Source organism: Strongylocentrotus purpuratus, unplaced genomic scaffold (genome assembly GCF_000002235.5).
Source record: "Strongylocentrotus purpuratus isolate Spur 01 unplaced genomic scaffold, Spur_5.0 spur5_scaffold_20, whole genome shotgun sequence".
NCBI lineage: Eukaryota > Metazoa > Echinodermata > Echinoidea > Camarodonta > Strongylocentrotidae > Strongylocentrotus > Strongylocentrotus purpuratus.
Genome location: NW_022145606.1, coordinates 49,830,805 through 49,855,090, shown reverse-complemented (window position 1 = coordinate 49,855,090; position 24,286 = coordinate 49,830,805). Strand labels below are relative to the sequence as shown.

Sequence of the window (24,286 nt, the reverse complement as noted above, 5' to 3'; positions counted from 1 at the left end):
TGCCAGCTATCTACTGAGATGACCGAAAAATTGTGGTCCCGTCTCAGATCCTTCACCTCACTGAACCATCTCACCATCTCAGACTCCTCTCTCAGTTTCCCTTCATCTCCTCCTGAGCTTCCATCCGTCACAGAGCTATCAGCTAAGAGAGTGACGTCACAAAACTATGAAGGTCTGCTCTCATCGCTTCCTGGCTTGAGAGATATCGATATCACTATCGATGATGTAGAGAGAGACATACCTCAGATCACGGCTTGTCTTCATCGGACCGGAGGACAGCAGCTCACACGCATCAACCTTACAGCACCGCCATCACTCCCATCAGAGAAGAAGAGTGTATCGAGAGAGACGATGAGAGGACTGGGTCTTCTGATCAGAGAACAAACAAAGAACCTACAGTGGCTTTGGCTGCATGGAGTGAAGTGCACATACGAGGGAGACTTGGTTTACCTCATCGAGTGTTGCAGACATGTGAAGGCGATGTCAAAGCTGTGGTAGGTTCTTGTTCAAATCTTGTTTTAAATAGATTAAAATCCTACTAGACGATCCTGTTTAGTTAGTCTGCCGTGGGAAAGCATAATGATACGAATGCGTGAAAGGATGCAAAGGTTAAAAAGTGGGTGTAACCTCCAAGTTAGGACGTTTTCTTTTTTTATATTATTGCTCTCAATTGTAATTTTAGAATGTTCAATGTAGGCCTACAGTCGCAATGAATAGAATTTGAATACCTGCATTGAAAATACAAAATTGTAATATACAGTTGCATGTATTATTATGAACCATTTTTAATTAAAACAAAAAAATCAAATCCTGATGAAATTAATTATCATTATCATACATTGTCATTATTATTATTATTAGTCTATTACTATTAATATTATCCCCCCCCCCCCACTACTAATATAATTATCATAATTTAGTATTATTGCGTTTACTAGTGTTAATATCATCATCATGTTATTATTGTCACTATCTTATTAATTATCATCAATATCAGAATTTGTGAATTTTCGAAGATTATAAACAATGCAAAAATTGGGGAAATTACTACTTTTCTCGGTCTTTTCCCCCTGAAAGGTGTTTCATCATCTAATTTCTAAACTTTATTTTAATTTTAAAAATCAATTTTCAAGGCCAAATCACTTTTGACTTAAAACTGATGCTCGTGTGCTGTTTCATCGAATCTTTTAAGCTAGAATTGATTTTGATAAATTTTAGGTTAATGTAAATGGGCTCTGTAATCAAGGCTAGAAATCTAGTCGATTTTGGGTCAATCAACCACAAAATTGCGTCGCTAAACTACTGTAAGAGATGGAGGTCCTAAAAAGTAAGTAAATTCCGTTTTCCTTCAAAAATATTCATTCTGTTGATATTAAACAAAATTGTTATTTTTGGTAGAAGGAGAGTATTCCTCTCATTTTTAACCGAACGAAATTTGAATTAATATCATCTAGACTCTAGGCCTAATAGATACAACTGAACTAAACTTTCAAGTTAAGAATACGATGGACGAATTGCAACAGTTCATGCATTTCCGTCCCATTCATATAGATCAACATTCATGCATGTCCAACTGTAGCCTACTTGTCTAACGACGTCACCATTTTGGTAAGAACAGGTCCAAATTCATTAAGAAATATAGTTTATTCTTGCATTTGATAACAAAATAGGTCTAAGTCCACCACGGCTTTAGGAATAATCGCGTTGTATGGTTGCCGATAAGTCTAGACTTTTAGAGCTTATATTTGTATAAGTGTAGATTTAGGCTTAGAAAGAATACTGAATAGATTCCAAGTCTAGTTAGATTTTCTAGACCTATCTAGGCTACTTTGTTTTTTGCCAGTAGTACATGCAAGCAGTGCATGTGCGGGCGCCCTTGTTTCATGTTGAAATAACAATCAACGGGATTCTTGTTTCAACGTTAACACTTTATGAAAGAAAATGGGACTCCACAGTGTGAGACCCAATTCAGATCTTGATTAAGATCTTAATGTAGATTTAGTCTACATGATACTAGATCTAGGGTAGATGTAGACCCCGGCCCCCCACTCCGGGGACGGAATGACCGCATGCGTGTTAACAAAATGTCCAGTAAAGGGGTACTTTTCGTGCGACAAAGTCTGGCCCGAGAATTGTATTAAAAAAAAAGGGTGTATTTGACTTTTCACCCGGAGATTTCTTTAAAAAGGGGGTGTTTTTTCGTTTTTCTGTCATCTCTTTGGACTCATTTTTCCGTATTTAGGGGGGGGGGGTCTCCAAGGCAGGAAAAGCCCGCGAAAAGCCCGCGAAAGGGGGGTTCGAAATGTTGGCAGTCCTCAGATAGGGGGTGCTTTCAAAAAGAGGGAACAAGCATACGCGTACCCTAAATAACACTGAGTGGGGGGGGGGGTGTAGACCTAGTCTCTACACTGCACCGTTTGTGCAGGACTATCTTAGATAAGTTAGAAGTTAGAGTTAGTCCTTTAGTCCTAGATCTAGACTTCTCGTATTGTTGTGAGGTCTAAAAATAACAGGAGTTAGATCTAGTCTACATCTAACAGTAACAAGTTAGATTTTATACTAGATTTAGAATGTTAGGTATAGGTCTAGTACTAGTAGGCTCATGTATCAAGCTCTATATTTTGTTTTTCTTTAAGAGTCAGAGATGGAGTGGACCTGGACATTTGAATCATATCCAATAAATAGACCTCTACTCTAAGACTTCTCTCCTAACGTCTTGGACTAACTTCTCATTCTACCTCTGCCCCGAGGAAAAGGTTTGGATCTGCATAATGTAATCCAGTTCAAGGTGTACTACAAGATCCTACCGTGCTAAGTGGCCTTTTGATGAGATTTTCTTAGCAAAGTTTGAACATCGACATTAAAATTAAGGGTGAGGTTTTTTTCTTCTTCTTCTAGACCTACACTCTACATAGAAATAAATTACTAACTTGTTGTTGAGTTTGTAGTCTTGATATTCATTTATGATAAAGGGTTAATATAACGGATATAAGATGCTACAATCACAAACTAAACATTCTGTGTTCTTAATTTAAGAGGAAGCCAACCATGACAGGTCAAAAACATAGATAAATTACTAGATCAGCCAGATTTGGGTCAATAGTGTACATAGCATATTAGGGCAGCTGTAAGCTTCAGCCTGTTTGTTATATACCAGTTAAGGTATCTCTTTCTCTTCTATTCTCCCGAGGGTATTTTTTTTATCAATTCTCAGTACAATAGGGTTTGGTTCAAGATCAGATTATCTAAGATTAAGATTAGACTGCTTTAGAGTCAGATTACAAATGAAAGCTAAAGTTTAAGATCAACACATTCAAGATCAACATTTTAAAGAAATGTTTGGGATCAAAATCAAACTCAAGATGAGTCCAAAATGTGTATTATAAAAAATAACTCCCACGTTCCATAGTCAAATTGATACAGTTATCACATTTTCTAAAACTGTCAATGTGGTTAGTGACACCATGGTTTGACCCAAATACATTTAAATTACAATTAGATTCACTGATGAAAATGTACTTTTGTTCAGTTGAACACATTAGATTAGGTAAAGTGACAACTATTTTTCTAAGAAATATATTTGCTCTCTTTATGGTATATGTATATCTCTGTTTGATTCTTACCAAATGGTTATGACGAGATAATTCTATTCCAAAGCCTAAATATCAATTATGTATTATTTTTGTAACTAAAACTGCTTTTAATATTTTTCATCCTTCTACTTTATTTATTTTCCAATCAAAGAAATTGACATGACCAGAAATACAAACGTTGAAAAATGACACTAGTATTATTCATTTTTGTATTACATAACTTTCAATTCCAAATTCTAGACTGCAAAGCCTGAATCCCCTGCAACATTATGCTTCATATGGAACATCAGCCAGCCTACAGATACAAGCTCACTTTTCCAGCTCTAAGCAAGAGGGACCACAATGCTAAACAGATCGTGGACTCGTCGCTTTCTCATTTAACTACGACTTCCAGTGAAACAGATTTTCAACTGAATTCATCTGAATATATTAAAAGTGCTCCAGTCTGTGTACTAAAATTTGCCATCGAGTATGAGATTATTGGTTTAATAATAAGATTTCATCAAGAAAGGTCTTAAAGGAAGTAAACACAAATTAATGATACATCCAAGAATTCTATTCTTTTACATAGAATTGTAGAATCTTGCAGAAGAAAAAAGAAAACAACTAATGACAGTTGAAAGATAATATTAAAGTAATGACCGGGGTAATAATATGTGCTGCGCCTAGAAACACAGTATTAGGCGCTTTATAAATGTGAGCTATTATTATTATTATTATTATTAAGTTAAATAGCTCTGCAATTTAAGCCTGCATTTTCCAGAAATATCTTGCTAATTCTTGTTGCTGATCTAAAAAGCTATGATTCTGTCATGAAGGTTATTGTTTCTAAACTTACATTACATAGATAATCCGTTCATGGTGATAAATCTTAAAATATCAAATTGGAAATGTTAAAGTAGTAATTCATCTGAACAGCAGTGGACCAATTTGAGGGCCTTTTTAGCAGGCACGTAGCCAAGGGGGGGGGGGGCACGTCCCCCCTAAATTTCCAAGATCGGTTGAACTTTTTTAGACCCATTTTTTTTACCTCGATCGATTACATGTATGTGCCCCCCCCCCCAAACATCAAGCTCTGGCTACGTGCCTGCTGTTTAGAACTCTTAATTAGTAGAGTTTCTGTTGGCATGAATTTGTGTCGATAATTACCTGTTTATACCTGAATTGGATATTCTTAGCAATTGCACAAGAACAAAATAATACAAAAGAAATAACCGAACATTGTAATTGCAGTGAAAACAGATGTGTCTGGCAAGAAATGATATATCAACTCGGATTCATGTTGTCCTTAAAAAATTCTCAAAGCTGATAGAAAAAGAAAACAAACTTTGTATAGACAAACTGTTGTATCAAGAACAACCCATTTCATCAACTGCATGACCTTACATGACAATGTGTATTACCTTTATATTAACAACCATATTGGTTACAGCAATCATTACGACAAATCTTACTCTTTTAATCTCCACCAATGTACCTCGACTACACAGTGGCAGATATTAGCTGCAATAGTTTTAACAACCGGTTGTCACTTAAAGAGCAGTACTTTCATTTGTGTCATTGAGAATGTTCTTATTGTATCCCTTGAAATTAATTGCTATTGCTCATCATTTATAAAATGTAGATTTTCATTAAAGCATAAGAATAGCGATAAGACTTTAAAGCTTGAAAATGTATTTAAATGTTATTTTGTATTTGAGTAATGTATTGTTCGTCATTTAATAACAAAAAGGGGGTTATGCAAACAATGAATGGATGAGATTGTGCGCTAACGCATAATTAGTAATTATGAAATGATGATAAAGGGCAATGATATGTGATTCAATGATGGTGTGTTTGTTTGGGTGATCAGATAACCTAGCAATGCTTTTGTTAGAAGGCAGAGGTTATTATTTTTGTTTTTTACTTTATTTATTTATTGTTATTATTATTATTATTATTATAACAGTTTTGTTGTTGGGGGGATTTGAAAGAACAAAACAATCACTTTGACAGGGACAAAAAGCAAACAGTTGTGATAGCAGTGTGGTTGTGTGTTAATAAGAGAGAGAGAGAGAGAGAGAGAGAGAGAGTAAAGGGCACACATTTATAAACAAATAGATAATTAATGGCCCAAAATTTGCCTTTAATTTTGTACAAAATTCTCCATTCTCCGATACATTAACAAATTGTTAGCCTTCATTCTCGCCTTTTAGTCAAATCAATGCTTGAACATATCGGATTAATAATGGGATGATTTGTTGGTTTTAATTCGTTTTATTTAAAGAAGGTTACTCTCTCAGTATTAACACTGTTTTCCTGGGAAATCCTGTACAAATACACTGAGAGGAAATTGAACAAAGTTAAAATACATTCCATATATATCATATCATGGATTCTTGTTTATGTTTTTATTTGTTATACACCAGAATATAAACACGATTTGTTTATAGATATTTGACCAGCTTATAAAATATAATATACCTCCTTTCAAATCGAAAATTAAAGCAGGAAAGCTAAATTACTCGTTTGATTATTTTATTACCGAAATAAACAGTCTCTGGGATTAAAAAAAGAAAGAATTAAAATTGATCTAATAATGTATATGGATCACTTCCTAAGTTAAAATTATTAATACTTTTTTTGTTTGGGGGAGGGGGGGGGGGATGAAACTGCCTAAAATGTAAATTAATTGTAGACCCTTAACATTTATCTGATCACTTTTAATATCAAGTGTAATGCTTAAGGAAACACCCCTTATCACCCCCCTTCGCGGAATTTGTAACTTTTGTCGCTAAGCAAATTAAATGAGGCCTACAAAATCAAATCGTTCATTGGAACAAAAATCTGATATATAAATCCCAACATGAAAATACTAAGAGTATCATATTTTACGCATACTCTGTCTGTTTCTCTTTCTTAATTTCTCTGTTCTTTGTATAAAGTCTTTCTACTATATGTATTCCTCTCTCTTGTTCGTTATATCCCCCCCCCTCTCTTATCGTGATCTCTATCTCTCTCTCTCTTTCACCCTCTGCTTCTTTCTCTTTACTCTAACATCCAACGCACCTTACCTCCATCACTCTGTATTCTGAACATAGGTTACACTACTGTGGAACTGGAGAGGGCGGCAGACTGGAATCTCATCTCGAAGGTCTTGAAGCATCATCACGCGGCGACCTCTCTGTGGAGCTTGTTCATGTAAGTATCGCTCCACGTTATGTGCACTGTACACTTTCACTATTTCTTATTTTCATCTGTATAATGACCGCTATGATGCAAATATTGTTCTGTACTATCGTTTTTAATATTCAATATCTAAACATTCTTTCCATTTTTGGCCCATTTTCTTCGTTAACGTTTCCTTAGTGTTATTTTTTTTCTTGAAAAATCATCCCCTTCTATGCTTCGTAATTTTTTCAAACTGTTTTATATTTTGAGTTTCCTGGCTTGGGAGATATCGATATCACTCTCGATGATGCAGAGAGAGACATAGCTCAGATCACGGCTGGTCTTCGTCGGACCGGAACTCTTTTGTCTCTGTCCCGGGTCTCTGTCTTTAGTGTTTGTCACAATGTGACTGGGATTTCTTTTTTAGACAGAGAATGTAATGGACAGGTGTTAGATGAATAGATGTTGTTGGTAGCAATTTACTAGGTCAACTAACTTGGATTTACTAGGTCAACTAACTTGGGTCTCTAGTAGAGCAGGTGTCTGTCTTTGTCTGTGTGTGGGGAAAGGATGAGGAGAATGTTAATAGGAAAGTTTTGTATAGAGGATTCAGTAAAAGGAATTTGGATGGACAGTTTTGGCATGAGAGGAATACAAAGAATGTTAAGGAGGTTACTATTGAGAGAGCCAACGTGGATTAGAGATTTAGGGTAGTTTAATCAGATTGCACATGAGATCTCGAGAGGAGCAGACCTTTCAGAATTTGGTCTGACTTTGGGGAGTGAATGAGGGGTGTTGGCCACGAAGGTAAAAGTTACAGCCACAGGCTATAAGCATGCTGTTGCTGGCATAGACTTTCCCTATACTATGGGACCAGGCAAGAACCAGGCAGCACAGGCCGACGTGGTAGAAGCCTCATCAGCCCTCGCCTCAACTTGAATCATCATTTGAACATCTGAACTGTAAGTTACAGAAATAAATGTATTACCTTATTTGTAATTATCTGGAAGGAAGGTTAATTTCATACATTTCATAAAGAGAAAGATATTTTCTATGTACTACGAGATAATGGATTTTTGTGTTGTATCTTGCTTGTTGAATAAGGAAGACTTAACCTTGATTATTGTGTTTGCTTAGAATATATGAGGTTTAAGAAATTGTATTGCACTGAAAAGTTATACATGTATAACTATATGTAAAGACATAGGTGTTATTCTATAATTTCTAGGTGAAAGATACCGTACATGGTCATTTCTAAATGTCGCCTATTTTAGTGGTTTATGTCAGTGAAGCTAAGCTCTAGAGATTGTAAATGATTGTTGTAAATTGTTAGGATTTACATCGCTATAGCTATCGTGTTTATTTTTGTAGATGGTTGGCTATTTGGTTTCCATTTAATTCTAGGGACAAGCTGGGCTCGTAGCCATAACCCTAGGCACCATCAGTGAATGGACATGTGTTCGTATTCGACACGCTCAGGCAACCTACTCGCGTCAAGTCGTTGAGTCAACGCACGTTGCAGTCGTACACCGGTCAGGCTTAGCAAGTCATGCATCATCGCACCGGGTTACACCATACACCAGAGTATTTCGTTCCGCCTATTCAGAAACAGGAAGAGGTGGTATTTACGAACTCTAAATCGGGACTCTCTAACCCACAACAGTATACTTTTTATATAAAGACCGGGCTAGAGTCGGTGGGTGATTAATTGTACGTTATACAATCGAAGGATGACCTGGTCATCAGGTAATCAATTTTCCTTTGGAAATGTGAAGTACTTTGTGACATAATTGAGTACCGATAAGACGACATAAACAGTGATAGGATATACTCCTATCTCAGTTCATAGAGATTCTGAATCATTTTATATTTGTCAATTATTTGCATGTTTAATTATATTGAGCCGATGGCTCTTAAATAAACTGTTTGTACCCTATATTTTTACTCTTGAAATTGCTTGATTTTCTTGTGATACATACTCATTTCATCAGAACCTAATTTATCGTCAGACCATAATAATTTTCAGTATTTAAATCTGACATATTGGCGACCACGAAGGGACTATTTTTGTCTATTTGATAGGTTAGGTTATAATGATTAGATTGTTATCATTGGTTAATGTCTTGTGATTGTTTTTGTGTAATAATGAAAACTTGATCTTCTCTCCAGTTTACAGTGTTTGTAGGTTCAAGACTGTTCGGACGGTGGTGCAAGTGCAGGTCGGGGCAGGGAGGCTTCTCTACGTGCCTGTGCCAGAGCTGAGGGCGTGGTGACGTTTGCGCTGCATAAATTGTCTGCATTTGGCAGGTTTGTAAATTTACCTTGGTGTGGCCTGCAGTATGGAGAGAGATAAGTTTATTACACAAGGGAAAGAGTTTAATTTGGAGGGGAAGGAATTGAGAACGTATGTTGATGAGTGTGTGCGTGAAGCTAGAGATGAACGAGCGGCAGCAAGGAGTGCTGAGACTGAAGTAATAGCTCAACAGATTAGACTAGAGGAACTAAGGAAAACTAATGGGACGGGACCTAGTTCACAGTCGGGGCACCCACGTAGTAGGCCCAGTATTCCTCCTCTTCCAGTTTTCCAAGAAGGAAAGGATGATATTGACAGTTATTTGTCTAGGTTTGAGAGACATGCCGTCATTGTAGGGTGGGATAAGTCGGATTGGGCACTCGCAATTTGTGCTTTGATGTCGGGTAAGGCTTTGGATATTATTTCAAGACTTACAGTTTCCCAGGTTAAGGATTATGACATAGTTAAATCCTCACTTCTAAAAGGATATGATCTTACGGAAGAAGGGTATAGGACTAAGTTTAGGTATGCTAAACTCCATCAGGGGGAAACCTATGTTCAATATGCCCATATAATTGAGAAATACTTAGATCGATGGATTGATCTTAGCTCTTATGATGACAATGTTGAAGGTCTGAAGAGCCTGCTCATCCAGGAACAGATATTTAATACAAGCAGTAAGGAATGCCTGATGTTCGTTAAGGAACGTCATCCGGGAAAGCTTACAGAAGTATTAACTCTAGCTGATCAATATCATGATGCTCATACAGATTTGAGGGTAAGAAGGGTGAAAGCCCAGCAGTCCAGTTCTAACAGTTCAAATAATACTAAGAGTCCAAACAGTTCTACTAGTTCAAGTAGTGATAAAAGATCAAGTAGGTCTGAGAATCCAACCAACTCTAATCTTTCGAACAAGAAATGTTACACTTGTAATAAGTTTGGACATCTTTCTTTCAATTGCCCAAGTGGAAAGAAAGGTCGACGTGAGATGGGATCAAGTCTCGTCAAAGGCAGGTCAGCAGATGATACATCAGCCAGACATGATGCTGCAGCAGGACCTACTGACTCAAGAGAGACAGCTCATCCGAATGACTCGAAGGGTTTGAGTCTCATCGTGAGAGAAAACCTCACCGAAGATGGAACCGGAGTGAAGCTAGCATCTGGCGACACCCTCCCGGTACTATCAGCAGCAGCGAGTGGTTCACCAGTGGAGATGCCAGTCAGCAAGGGAATGGTGAACGGAAAGCTCGTGGATGTTCTACGTGACAGCGGTTGTACGACTGTCATTGTTCGGCAAGACTTGGTGTTGGAAGAGCAGTTCACTGGAGAACAGCGGACTTGCTTGCTCATTGATCGGACGATCAGAACCTTCCAAGTTGCAACGATCGAGCTAGATACTCCTTTCTTCACAGGTAAGGCAGAAGCTTTGTGTGTGCTAACACCCGTGTATGATATTGTACTAGGGAACATTTATGGAGCCCGGCAACCAGCTGACCCAGACCAAGACTGGAAGCCAAAAGATCATCAGGCCAATGCAGTAGAGACAAGAGGACAGAAGCGGAAGGCAGGACGTACAAGGCCTCCCCTTCAAGTACCTGATTCACTGAATGACATTGTGTCTGTGGATGATCTAATCCAGGCCCAGAAGGAGGACAAGGCACTGGATGCTTCCAGGAAACTCGCTGAGAGTGGAGAAAAGAAGATAAGTAAGAGTGGAAATTCGTCTTACTTTCTCGTTAAGAAGGATGTACTCTATAGAGAATATATTGATGCAACCCCAGGGTCAGATGTACTCGTGCAAGTTGTGGTACCCACTAAATTCAGGAATCAAGTCTTGAAGCTTGCTCACGAATCTATTCTTGGTGGTCATTTTGGAACTAAAAAGACCCGTGATAAGATTTTGACTCACTTTTTCTGGCCAGGTATGCATGCAGATATAGTGCGGTATTGTCGGTCATGTGGACCATGTCAGCGTACTTCGCCTAAGGGGAAGGTTACGAAGGTGCCTCTGGGATCAACCCCTCTCATCGATGAACCTTTTAGACGGGTGGCGATGGACCTGGTTGGACCGATAGAACCTGCTACTAGCAAAGGTAATCGGTACATTCTTACCGTTGTAGACTATGCTACACGTTACCCAGAAGCTGTAGCACTTCGCAGGATTGATGCACAGACAGTTGCAGAGGCACTGATGGACATATACTCCAGGGTGGGGATACCACGAGAGGTGTTGACAGACCGGGGCAGCCAATTCACATCAGAGCTGATGAAGGAAGTCAGTCGTCTATTCTCCATCCGTCAGATGACGACTACACCCTATCATCCTGCTTGCAATGGGTTGGTTGAACGTTTCAACGGTACCTTGAAGTCTATGCTCCGCAAGATGTGTGAAGAACGACCCAAGGATTGGGGTAGGTATTTGAACCCCCTCTTGTTTGCTTACAGAGAGTCAGTGCAGGAGAGCACGGGATTCTCACCCTTTGAACTCCTGTTTGGGAGAGCAGTTAGAGGCCCTCTTGCTATCCTACGGGAGCTGTGGACTGGAGAGGTTGATGAACCGGATACCAAGACTACATATCAGTATGTATTGGATCTGAAAGACAGGCTGCAATTGACTTGTGAAGTTGCCCAACAGAATCTCAGCAAATCAGCAGAGAGGTACAGGAGACAGTACAATAAGAAAGCAAAGGAGAGAAAGTTTGAAGTTGATGATGAAGTCCTTCTTCTACTTCCGAGTGACAACAACAAACTGTTGATGCACTGGAAAGGACCCTTTAAGGTGGTAAAGAAGATAGGACAAATGGACTACAGAATTGATAAGGATGGAAAGATAAAAACCTTCCATGCAAATCTTCTGAAGAAGTACTACAGGAGAGAGGAGAGTGCAGGTGGGTTTGATGTTGCTGGTGTTTCTGTTGTGGATGATGGCTTGTCTGAGGAATGTAGCGAAGGAGAGAATGAAGATGTAAACCATTCTTCGAGAAAGGATATTCTTCATCTCCCCAATCTTACCCCAACAGAATCTCTCAAAGATGTGCAGATCAGTCCACATCTAGATGATAAGCAGCGTGAGGAGGTCAACTCTCTTTTACGGGAGTATGAAGAAGTTTTGACTGATATGCCGGGATTGACAAACTTAGGTAAGCATGACATTAAACTTGTCCATAAGGAACCCATTAAGAGTAAACCGTACCCATTACCACATGCTTTGCGAGGTAAGGTGAAGGAGGAGGTTCAGAAGATGATAGATGTTGGCATAGTTGAATCCTCGTCTTCTCCTTATGCATCCCCGGTAGTGATGGTAAAGAAGAAAGATGGGACGATCAGGTTTTGTTGTGATTATCGTAAGTTAAATCAAGTTACCGTAACTGATGCAGAACCGATACCTGATCAGGAAGAAATATTTGCAAAACTTTCTAGGGCCAAGTATTTCACAAAGATTGATCTAACCAAAGGGTATTGGCAAGTACCCTTAACAGAGGAAGCCAAGGAACTGACAGCATTTGTGACACCAGATGGTTTGTATCAATTTCGAAGCATGCCATTTGGGCTAGTTAATGCTCCGGCAAGCTTTAGTCGTATCATGAGGGTTTTACTCCGTGGCTTGCATGGTGTAGACAATTTCATTGATGATATTTTGATCCATACAGTAAGTTTTGAGGAGCATTTAGATACCCTCCGTGAGGTGTTCGAGAGACTGAGGAGAGCAAACTTGACAGCGAGGCCTACCAAGTGCACTGTAGGATGTGTAAGTATCGAATTTCTTGGTCATCGAATAGGTCAAGGAGAGCTTCGACCAGTGCAAGACAAAGTCGATGCAGTTCAAGGAGCTGCGAGACCTAAGACCAAAAAGCAACTTCGATCCTTTCTAGGTCTTGTGGGTTATTACAGACGGTTTGTTCCCAACTTCGCAGCATTAGCAGTACCACTGACTGACCGAACAAAGAAAGGAGAGCCACTTCTAGTGAAATGGGGAGATGCGGAAGAGGCAGCTTTCACTACCTTGAAAAAGAAACTTGCTAGTGAACCCATCCTCCATCTTCCGGACTTAGATCTTCCTTTCATCCTGAGGACTGATGCCTCAGATCATGGTCTCGGTGCAATTCTGCTACAAGAGACAGAAGGGAAGAAGTTCCCTATCGCCTACGCTAGTAGGAAACTTCTCCCAAGAGAGCAGCGCTACTGTGTTATGGAACGTGAATGCTTAGCAGTAGTCTGGGGTGTTCAGAAGTTCGAACCATACCTCTACGGCAAGCATTTTGAACTAGAAACTGATCACCAGCCACTGCAGTGTATCGCGAAATCAAAAGTCGCGAACTCAAGGATTCTGAGATGGGCTCTGGCGCTTCAACCGTACCAGTTTAGCATCACAGCTATCAAGGGCAGTGAAAACGTCGGTGCAGACTACTTAAGTAGGATACCAGATACCAGTAGTTGATTTCAAGTAAAGCAGGAACAGAAGGGTTTTTTTTAATAATTATTATTGATCTTTATATTTTCCTTTAAACAAATTTTCCTTGTATAGAATGAGAAAACCACTCTGAAATTTTCCTCGTATAGAATGAGAAAACCACTCTGAAAAAATTTCTGAAATTATATAAATTTCTTGAAGGAAGGGGAGATATGTCACAATGTGACTGGGATTTCTTTTTTAGACAGAGAATGTAATGGACAGGTGTTAGATGAATAGATGTTGTTGGTAGCAATTTACTAGGTCAACTAACTTGGATTTACTAGGTCAACTAACTTGGGTCTCTAGTAGAGCAGGTGTCTGTCTTTGTCTGTGTGTGGGGAAAGGATGAGGAGAATGTTAATAGGAAAGTTTTGTATAGAGGATTCAGTAAAAGGAATTTGGATGGACAGTTTTGGCATGAGAGGAATACAAAGAATGTTAAGGAGGTTACTATTGAGAGAGCCAACGTGGATTAGAGATTTAGGGTAGTTTAATCAGATTGCACATGAGATCTCGAGAGGAGCAGACCTTTCAGAATTTGGTCTGACTTTGGGGAGTGAATGAGGGGTGTTGGCCACGAAGGTAAAAGTTACAGCCACAGGCTATAAGCATGCTGTTGCTGGCATAGACTTTCCCTATACTATGGGACCAGGCAAGAACCAGGCAGCACAGGCCGACGTGGTAGAAGCCTCATCAGCCCTCGCCTCAACTTGAATCATCATTTGAACATCTGAACTGTAAGTTACAGAAATAAATGTATTACCTTATTTGTAATTATCTGGAAGGAAGGTTAATTTCATACATTTCATAAAGAGAAAGATATTTTCTATGTACTACGAGATAATGGATTTTTGTGTTGTATCTTGCTTGTTGAATAAGGAAGACTTAACCTTGATTATTGTGTTTGCTTAGAATATATGAGGTTTAAGAAATTGTATTGCACTGAAAAGTTATACATGTATAACTATATGTAAAGACATAGGTGTTATTCTATAATTTCTAGGTGAAAGATACCGTACATGGTCATTTCTAAATGTCGCCTATTTTAGTGGTTTATGTCAGTGAAGCTAAGCTCTAGAGATTGTAAATGATTGTTGTAAATTGTTAGGATTTACATCGCTATAGCTATCGTGTTTATTTTTGTAGATGGTTGGCTATTTGGTTTCCATTTAATTCTTTTAGGGACAAGCTGGGCTCGTAGCCATAACCCTAGGCACCATCAGTGAATGGACATGTGTTCGTATTCGACACGCTCAGGCAACCTACTCGCGTCAAGTCGTTGAGTCAACGCACGTTGCAGTCGTACACCGGTCAGGCTTAGCAAGTCATGCATCATCGCACCGGGTTACACCATACACCAGAGTATTTCGTTCCGCCTATTCAGAAACAGGAAGAGGTGGTATTTACGAACTCTAAATCGGGACTCTCTAACCCACAACAGTATACTTTTTATATAAAGACCGGGCTAGAGTCGGTGGGTGATTAATTGTACGTTATACAATCGAAGGATGACCTGGTCATCAGGTAATCAATTTTCCTTTGGAAATGTGAAGTACTTTGTGACATAATTGAGTACCGATAAGACGACATAAACAGTGATAGGATATACTCCTATCTCAGTTCATAGAGATTCTGAATCATTTTATATTTGTCAATTATTTGCATGTTTAATTATATTGAGCCGATGGCTCTTAAATAAACTGTTTGTACCCTATATTTTTACTCTTGAAATTGCTTGATTTTCTTGTGATACATACTCATTTCATCAGAACCTAATTTATCGTCAGACCATAATAATTTTCAGTATTTAAATCTGACAGTGTTGTTGATGATTGTTATCCCATTTTCTAGACTCCAAATGATCAAAAGAATATCGGAACTTTGCTAAATGAAATAATTTATATTTCCTCTCTCCTATGTGTTCATATTACGTTTTTACACGTAATTTACTTTGTTTCCTCTGTCTGGATTAGCACTTCAACATTTTATCAGATATTTAATCAAATATATATTTGTTTTCGGTGTTGTTTCGATGGTACGATTTTTAGTATGATTTATTATCTGTATTCCTTGCATGAAACTGAGAAGTTTATTTCTTCAATTACTTTATTGTTGGCTCTTTTTTTTTGGGGGGGGGGGGTGCTGCAGCAGCTGCTACTAACGTTATAACTGGAGCTCATTCACTTGATCTTGCTGTGTTTCGGTTCATTTAACTTTTCATATTTTTTCCATTAAATTGTTATTTTCAGTTATGCTACCACTCTTAAGCCATTTTTTAATTGTACCATTGATTATGTATGTGTTTAATGTTGTATGCTTTTTAATACTGCCCCCATGTTGCTCTCCGGTTGTCTCTTTATCTCTATTTGGGGCGTTCTTTATCTGCATCAGAGTCGGCGCTCACGGGGAGGGGGCACAATGCGCCCCTTTTTTTCTAAGTACACCAGAAGCGCTTCCTTTTACGGAAGAAAAGTGTTCATTTTGTATTGTGCCGCTGTTCTTTTTTCAATAAGTGTTCCTTCCCCTTTTTTATGTCCCCCTCATCAAATTTGCAAGGTGCCTTTTACTTTGACAAATGACCTTTTCCTTTTTTTATGAATTCCCTTTTCCCGTTTTTCTAACTGCCCATTTTCATCTCTGATGTATGCCTTTTTTTTAAACTGAATGATTGACTAATAGGTTTATTTAGAACATTCCATGTTCTTAATCATACAACAAAATTGACATGAATAACAATAACAATCATGCACGTGTTAAAAAAAATATATATGCAAATTGTCAAAACGATTATATAGACCGTGTCAATTTTTCAGCATTAATGAGAAAGAGCGGAAGCAAAAGGCAGAGAAGAGAATATAGAACAATGAAGGAGTAGAGAACAAAGCTAAGCAGACCGACCGAGGACAAATAAAGATTGGAGAGCCAGAGAGGTAGAAGAGGGTGGATAGGAGATGGAATGTACACCATAGGTTTAATACATTAGCCGTAGCTCTTATAAATCACATATCTGCCTTTATTTACACGGAATAGATATACATGTATATAACAAAAAAATGAGGTACTGCAACTCTTCTTAAATACTAAATAGGAATGAAATTAACATGATCGGGTGAAGTAAGAACAGGAATGATAGAAGCGGAAAGAGGGAAACTGGCAAAGGAATAGAATGAGACCAAGAAGAAGGCGACGAGGGAGATAAATCTAGACCGAGAGAGAGAGAAAAAAAGAAGTTGTAGGTAAGAAGTATTGGTATATCATAGCAATGAATAGTTCGCTATGTTATTAATCATTCATAATTTTGTTAACTTCCTTGCCAAGTAATATAATAGTATAGTCTAATGGAGGTATCTTGTTCTGATGTTTATAGGCCATTTGTACCTTGCGAGGGGATGCTACGCTCTGCGTTGACTTGTTTATTTTGCGACCATGACAGTACAAACGGATCATCGAAGTTCACGAATCTTCCATGCAGAGAGAGTGAGGGAGAGAGACGAGAGGTGTAGCTAGCAATCTAGTGTATACGGCAACGGACTTTGGATCACATGGTTCGCGGTTCGAGTCCCGAAGTAATCTACATTGTTCACTCTCCACCTATGTGTTAAATGGGTTACCCGGGCAAGCCCGTATACAGCGAATGTGAATATAGTTGAAGCTAATGTTAGCTTGTAAAATGGCGCCTGAGCTGGAATTCTCCCCATGCGCCCATGGAGCAGAGCGTGTGCACTTTCACAGTTTCATGGGCGGATTAGCAATTGAATACAATGCTGGGCTAATAATAATTACAGTGTAAATTATTATCCCCTCGCCGACGAAGTCGGAGGGGATATAGAAACGCTGCTGTCCGTCCGTGCGTCCGTCCGTAACAAATTTGGTTTCCGATCGATTACTTCAGTAATATTTGACGGATTTTAATGAATTTTGATATGAAGGTACATGATATCAAAATACAGGATTAGTTCGAGTTTGGAGTACGTAGGTCAAATGTCAAAGGTCATAGCCTAATAAATATGCGAATCTGGTTTCCGATCCATAACTTTAGTATTGTTTTACGGATTTTAATGAAATTTGATATGAAGGTTCATGGTGCCAAAACACAGCCTAAGTTCAATTTCCGAGTATGTAGGTCAAAGGTCATAGCTCATTAAATATGCGAATCTAGTTTTCATTCGATAACTTGAGTAATGTTTGACATATTGCTCCGTTTAGTCTCATTTCACAACGCCCCCTATCGTCAGAGTCAGCAGCCTAACATGTTAGCCTATGGAATGTTACAAACAAAATCGTTAAAAATTCAATTTTTGTTTAAACGAAAAGCACATCCACCCCGACGTACGTTATCACTAGCTCTTTAATCAGTAATTGGAACCCTCATGTCCCATTGACTTTTGAAAGTTCACCCACCGTACTTTGATCAAAATAGGTTGCAAGCTCGTCATTGCCTATAATACACATGTGAAACGAGTCGAGCTTTGGACTCAGTTTGCCAAGCAAACGAAGGATAAGAAGCATGAATTATCAACGATCACTTCTGCTTGGTTCATTTAGACCATTTCATCCAACCCCCACCGTCATTTGTCCATTTAGTAAAACCAAACATTTTGCCGAGGTAAGCAAAAACATGAATATTCATGAACGGTCAGACAATACAGCCTTTTAGTACGTAACGTAGAGTGAATGGGAATGGGAGATGATCCGTCCAGGAGGTAGAGGTCAGTGGTTTGTGCTGACAATGTTCCAGCGAGCGAAAATGAGACAACCGGAGCCATATGCGAATTTTAATGAAATTTGATATGAAGGTACATGGTATCAAAACACAGCCTGAATTCAATTTCCGAGTATGTAGGTCAAAGGTCATAGCTCATTAAATATGCGAATCTGGTTTCCGATCCATAACTTCAGTATTGTTTGACGGATTTTAATGAAATTTAATATGAAGGTACATGGTATCAAAAACATGTACAGCCTACGTTTGATTTCTGAGCGTGTAGGTCAAAGGTGAAAGGTCATAGCTCATTAACTATGCAAAAACACCTAATTATATATGTGAAAATGTGGTTAACTTCCTTGCCTACTAATATAATAGTATAGTCCAATGGAGGTAACTAGTTCTGACGTATATATAATAATAATAGGCCATTTGTACCATGCGAGGGTATGCTACGCTTTGCGTTGACTTAAATGTTTATTGATGTGATTATAAATGGTATATTATATCATTATTATTATTATTATTATTATTATTTCTATTATTATTATCATTGTTATTACAAAAACAGAGGGTGCGATATAGATAGATGGTAACATAAGTATATGTATTAATTATAATCGTATCCATTTATATCGCAATTAAATGAGATTTGTTTCACAGGGTATATGTAAATGCTACTAACAATAATTGTTACATCAATTACGATATATCGATCTCACCAGATACGGTAGGACACTACTACTGAATCTTTCATTTCTACACTTAGACTCTCTTAGCATATTGTTGTGTGGGAGCAGGCGCGGATCCAGCGGGGGGGGGGGGGGGGGAGCGGGCCTTGGCCAATCTCCCCTCCCCCTGGCAAAAAATAAAAGTGAAATAAAAAATGGTGACCACAAATTTACCTTTTTGGGGGTGCTCAAGGGGGGGGGGGTGTGTTTTTCATATTTCCTGGGGAAAAAAAGAAAACAAATTGTTAGTGCTCACTACCCATATTATAGGAATGCCTACATCTTGTATTGTATCGCTTTAATGCAAGTTGTGTAGGCGCCCCTCCTTACCCTAAAGTGACCTTTTATGTAAGTGCCCCAGCTCCATCGCCCCTGCTTTGCCTCGTACCCATTTTTGGCTTTAATTCTGTTCTTTAGATCGCATTGCAATAATTTGGTCCGTCTTATGCCTCTCCTTTTTTAGTCTTTATGTCGTATGGGTGTCCTCGATTATGGCACAACTCAATAAGTTATAAATTATTATATTTAATCATTGTTAAATAAAGCTTTTTCTTTGGTCCTCGATTTTTTTTCCATTATCATTCGTTATGTAAAGCAGTGGCGTAGCTATTGAGGGCACTGGGGCACGAACATGCCACCATCGCATGGTGAACAATTAGAAAGAGAGAGAGAGAGAGAGAGAAAGAGAGAGAGAGAAAGAAAGAGATATAAGGCGATATAAAGAAATAAGAGTGTACAGGAGGAGGAAGAGGATAACGACGAAGAAGATGATGATGAAAAAGAAGAACATTCCATATCCTGCCCTTTTCAAAATTGTCTGTGTTAGTTTGCATTTCATCCACCTAGTGAGAGTGGTGTGAGCCCCCCCCCCCCCCAATAATGCCCCTATCAGTGCCTAGACCCATGCTACGTCATTGGAGTGAGGCCCTGTGTTTTCATATAATGCTAACTAATACTAAACCTATAGATCTATCTTTATTAACAATTATTATTATGAAATAAGGGACTTGAAATAGTAAATTTGCTATTTTGTTGATGTGATGATGTCTGGGAATTGCTTTCTTTCTTTTCAGAATGATGCTCCTAAGGTTTATTAGTTAAGCTTCATGTTGATGCTGATAACAAAATTAGGGTTCCACATAGCTAATAAGTCATTTTCTGCTTTCTGTAACAGGTCTCCTACTATCGACCCATTATGATTCAGGTCTAGCAAATGAAAAAATCATGATACCTGGAAAGGAGGTTACCCATTGTACTCTTTTCCGTTTCATCTTTATTTCAACAGTCCCCAGCTAGAGGATAATTGAATTCGATGATGCATTTGGGAAAGATTTTACAATAATATACACCATTACCTATAGACACGAATAGGAAACAGAATCAAGACTTCTTTATTAAAACTGACATTTATCAGGGCGGTCAGTGGAACAACCATCGGTATAAAGACACTTAAACTCTTGGTCTTATCATAACCCTGAGGTAAAAAGAATATTTCATTATATATATATATATATATATATATATATATACTTAGATTTGGTCTATTCCTCCGTACAGTGCTCAATGCTTATGGGCAGAGCAAAATATAAGGCAGACTAATGGAACATGGTTGCAACTCCGAGTTTCACGCCTTGAAATGCCGCCATGAAAACAAATTCTACCTCTGCAACTTCAAAAGAGACTATACTTAATTAAATATATATATATTTATGTACTAGCACCTTGGTGGAGACTATTTTGCGATACCCCCTCCCATGTTTAAAATTCCATCGCAGTACCTAAGCAACTACAATAGCCCCTTCACCCATGAGTAAATCTTATTTTGAACGTATTGTAGATTGTAGGGTAATCATGTACTTTTTAAAATGCTACCAGTTGCCTGATGATCGCTCGCAAGGCGTGAAACTCGGAGTTGCAACCATGTTCCATTAGTCTGCCTTATCCAATATATATATATATATATATATATATATATGTGAAATCCAGTGAATACGTAAACAATGCATGACTTCTATGTCGTTGAATATTCTTCTTTTTTATCGGAATTCCATTAATCGTAATTCCATTATGTTTTCTCGTTCAGGGTGATGGTCAGCTTCATACCTACCTCATTACCCACACTGATTGAGCCACAGTGCAGCTGCAGCTGACAGAGTTCATTACCTTGTACCTGACATCATTGTTTTTCTCACATTGGGTGAGTTCCAGTGATGACTACACACTACCAAGTTGACATGCAGCATTGTCTCATATCTGATATAATATACCTGATCTACTTCCTGGTATGTATTAACCCATTTCCTACTGGAACCGGGTTATTGTGTATTAAAGCTATGGGACTATGTTGTATCAGTAGTCAACATGTTAACTTCCAGGAGAAATGAAGTTACATTTGTTTCATCTTCATAGATAAAGTAGGCCCCTGCTAACCACCTTTTTGCATTTTCATTGGTAATTATGGTATTGAATGTAACTCTTGCCTCATTTCCATCATCGTACTTGGAATAATTTCACTCCTTATTACAGTCTTTCAAATTATCTAAGCAGCATGTTGTTTTGCATTTAGATATAGAAACACTTATGTACAAAATACTACAAATGTGTTGTTTGCACATTTTATGAATCAAGTGTAAAGATGATCGACGATGTAGATTCATAAAAAACCGGCTGTTTAGGAAATGTTGTGAGAATTTTTCGAAACATACACATTTGGGTTGTTTCCAAAGTTAAATATGGGTTTAGGTACACGTTTCATTCGTTAATTTTGTTTAAATTTGTTTTGCCTTTTCAAAAAATTTGGAAAGCCATTTGAATTTTGAAAATAACTTAAATCTGCAATTGGACTATTTCCCTAATCTTTGTACAAACATGATACTTGTATATGGGATGATTTTGTTGGCGACATACTGCAGAAAATGCATGCTTATAGATATTGTGGATCTTTCAACATATGTTATTTTACACGCCCTCAACGCTGAGTACCCCCCCCCCCCCCACTCCCATTCGATTGGGGCAGAGATGAAGGAAAGGAAACAGAACGTGAAATAATACATGTAGTATATTTTCGGGCAACAGGCCCTCCCGGTTTTATCTCATTTTACTCGGTTTTGTTCGATTAGGATAATATCAATTAAATACAACGATCTATTTGTTAATGGCCTTGTACTACGTTTGGTATTATTCATTATATTCTCGGAGCATTTATATCAAAATAATGCAATTCATGTCAGTACTTCACATCACCATTTAAATTTGAGACATATACCCAATGAGTCCTATGGAATGCATGTAGCTTATTAATGAACTTGTTGTGAAAATGTACATATCTTTATTATGAACCAACTTTTGTATTACATGTTATTTATATGTATAAATGTATATACGTACACACATTATATCATTCATTATTTCGACAACTACACCTTGAATCGCTACTAAAATAGCACTATTTATTGTATTGTAAATAGGTTTGTGTGACGAAAGAATTCACGAAGTTCTTTTTACAAAAGATGCATATATGTGTTGGAAGATTAAGTAATTGCGTGTAATAGTAATTGTTTTTGTAAGTGATAATTCCATTATGTAAATCTTTACAGGTGCATACGAAACTCAAGTAACTTTATTACTTTTCATTATTTCATTCTTTATTATTATGCATTTACTCAAAATATGTGGTTGATAATTTAAGGAGTGTATACGAGTTGTTTCTATCATATATTTATGATGGCACTTGTATCATGTATGAGGATTGCCCTATAGATGACGTAGAATGCTTCATTTGTTATTCACACAGATAAAGTACACATCTTACTTATTTAATGATTTAAATATGATAAGTAGTTGATTTGTATGCGGCGTAACAACAATACAACAAAAAGGAATACAATAAGGTGATGCTAGAAAGAAATGGTTCTTTAATAGTGGTGGTTTAAAGGAAAAATTGTTATGAATACTAATGTGTATGTGTTCTAAAAAAGGGAAATAGAAAACAAAAATAGCAAAGACATAAAGATACAATGCATATAGTAATCATTGGTTTTATTACAACTCTACGACAGTTAAAACTTACATGTATGATATCTGTACAAGAAGATGTATACAAACATTGAGTCATCAGGTTGTGGCAAGTAAACCATCTGGATCTTGATTCCCGAAATTGTTGTAAACGCAAAAATAAATGTTATCACAGATGTCCAAGCAATTGATGGCTCTTTCAATATGAAGGGATGCGTTGTTCTAGCGCCACCTTGTGACTGCTTTAGTAATAAACCACATGAAAAACTGTGCAGTCGATATCCAGGACACAACGTGTAACTTGTTCATTTCTTACCGTCCCTTAGGTATCACAGCTATTACATTTTGAGAGTTGTAATCACTACACTTGAGGGAATTTTAAATTGGCCACACCGGTAATGTCACTGTGATGTAGTGGTGAACAATTTTCCCATTTGTTCCAACATTTAAAAAATACGACCATTTCGTTTATTTTTGAAATGGATGACTCGAAGAAAATCGTTTGTACTTGTAATAATAGGCTATCTACGATGTATTTTTAGGAGTGCCCCAAGGGAGAGAGCATATGGGAGAAAAATGGAAGAACTAATATTTTGTACACGACACACAGAATAGGTGTCCTTAACTATGTCACAATCCACTGGTAAAAGTGCCGACTTGAGAAACGCATATATTATATTTCATTATTATTATAATTTCATTATAGATTAGATTTATTTCAAACTTTCGCCATTCATATTGGTTTATTTGTCTACTGTCATACAAATGAGGATTGGATTGACCCCCTCCCTTTGCCTATAGTGGAGGGATGACGTAATAAATACAGTTTATCCAGAGTGTGATGGGAGGGGGAGGCATTTCCAGTCCGTAGATACTATCTGCGCATGAGTAGAACAATGTTATTAATACCAAACGCGTAGAGATGACAACTGTTATGTGGTCATGAAAGTTATGTAATCATTATTCATAGAGGTCGAGTGGATCTAGAAGAATACATATATTGGGACGGGGACGGGGGGGGGGGAGAGTTGAAGAAACTGATTATTATTCGGAAGTGCACAAAGGGGACTTCTCAATGTTTAAACAATCATTTGAAAGGATCAAAACCATCTTTACACAGAGTTTGGCCAACTTGGTTTTAGTAGGTCACGACATGGCGTATATTATTTTGTTTTGTGCTACGCCGGCCGGCCAGCAAAACAGTATTCGTCATATTCGGCCCAACTCAATTCGGGTTGGCCAAACTGTCCTATAATCAACGGCACTAACAAGGGATTGTTGTCAAGCGCCCTCTTACTATGTTCCCCCGCTATAGAAAGATATGGTTATATACGATTAGGTTTTCGA

The 24,286-nt window shown here is 37.9% G+C and overlaps 1 protein-coding gene and 2 long non-coding RNA genes across 3 annotated transcripts; all 3 read left to right on the top strand.

The window, feature by feature from the left end:
* The first annotated feature begins 7,144 nt into the window (after positions 1-7,144).
* On the top strand, positions 7,145-8,681 carry LOC115927525. The gene is made up of 2 exons (XR_004065701.1): positions 7,145-7,705; positions 8,148-8,681. It is a non-coding gene; the product is annotated as an uncharacterized LOC115927525 (long non-coding RNA).
* Positions 8,682-10,024: 1,343 nt separating this feature from the next.
* LOC115927773 lies at positions 10,025-13,474 on the top strand. The gene has a single exon (XM_030994038.1). It carries the CDS (start codon positions 10,025-10,027, stop codon positions 13,472-13,474), a length of 3,450 nt encoding a protein of 1,149 aa, XP_030849898.1.
* A 150-nt stretch (positions 13,475-13,624) lies between these two features.
* Positions 13,625-15,205, top strand: LOC115927527. Its single transcript, XR_004065702.1, has 2 exons — positions 13,625-14,226; positions 14,672-15,205. It is a non-coding gene; the product is annotated as an uncharacterized LOC115927527 (long non-coding RNA).
* Positions 15,206-24,286: the final 9,081 nt, after the last annotated feature.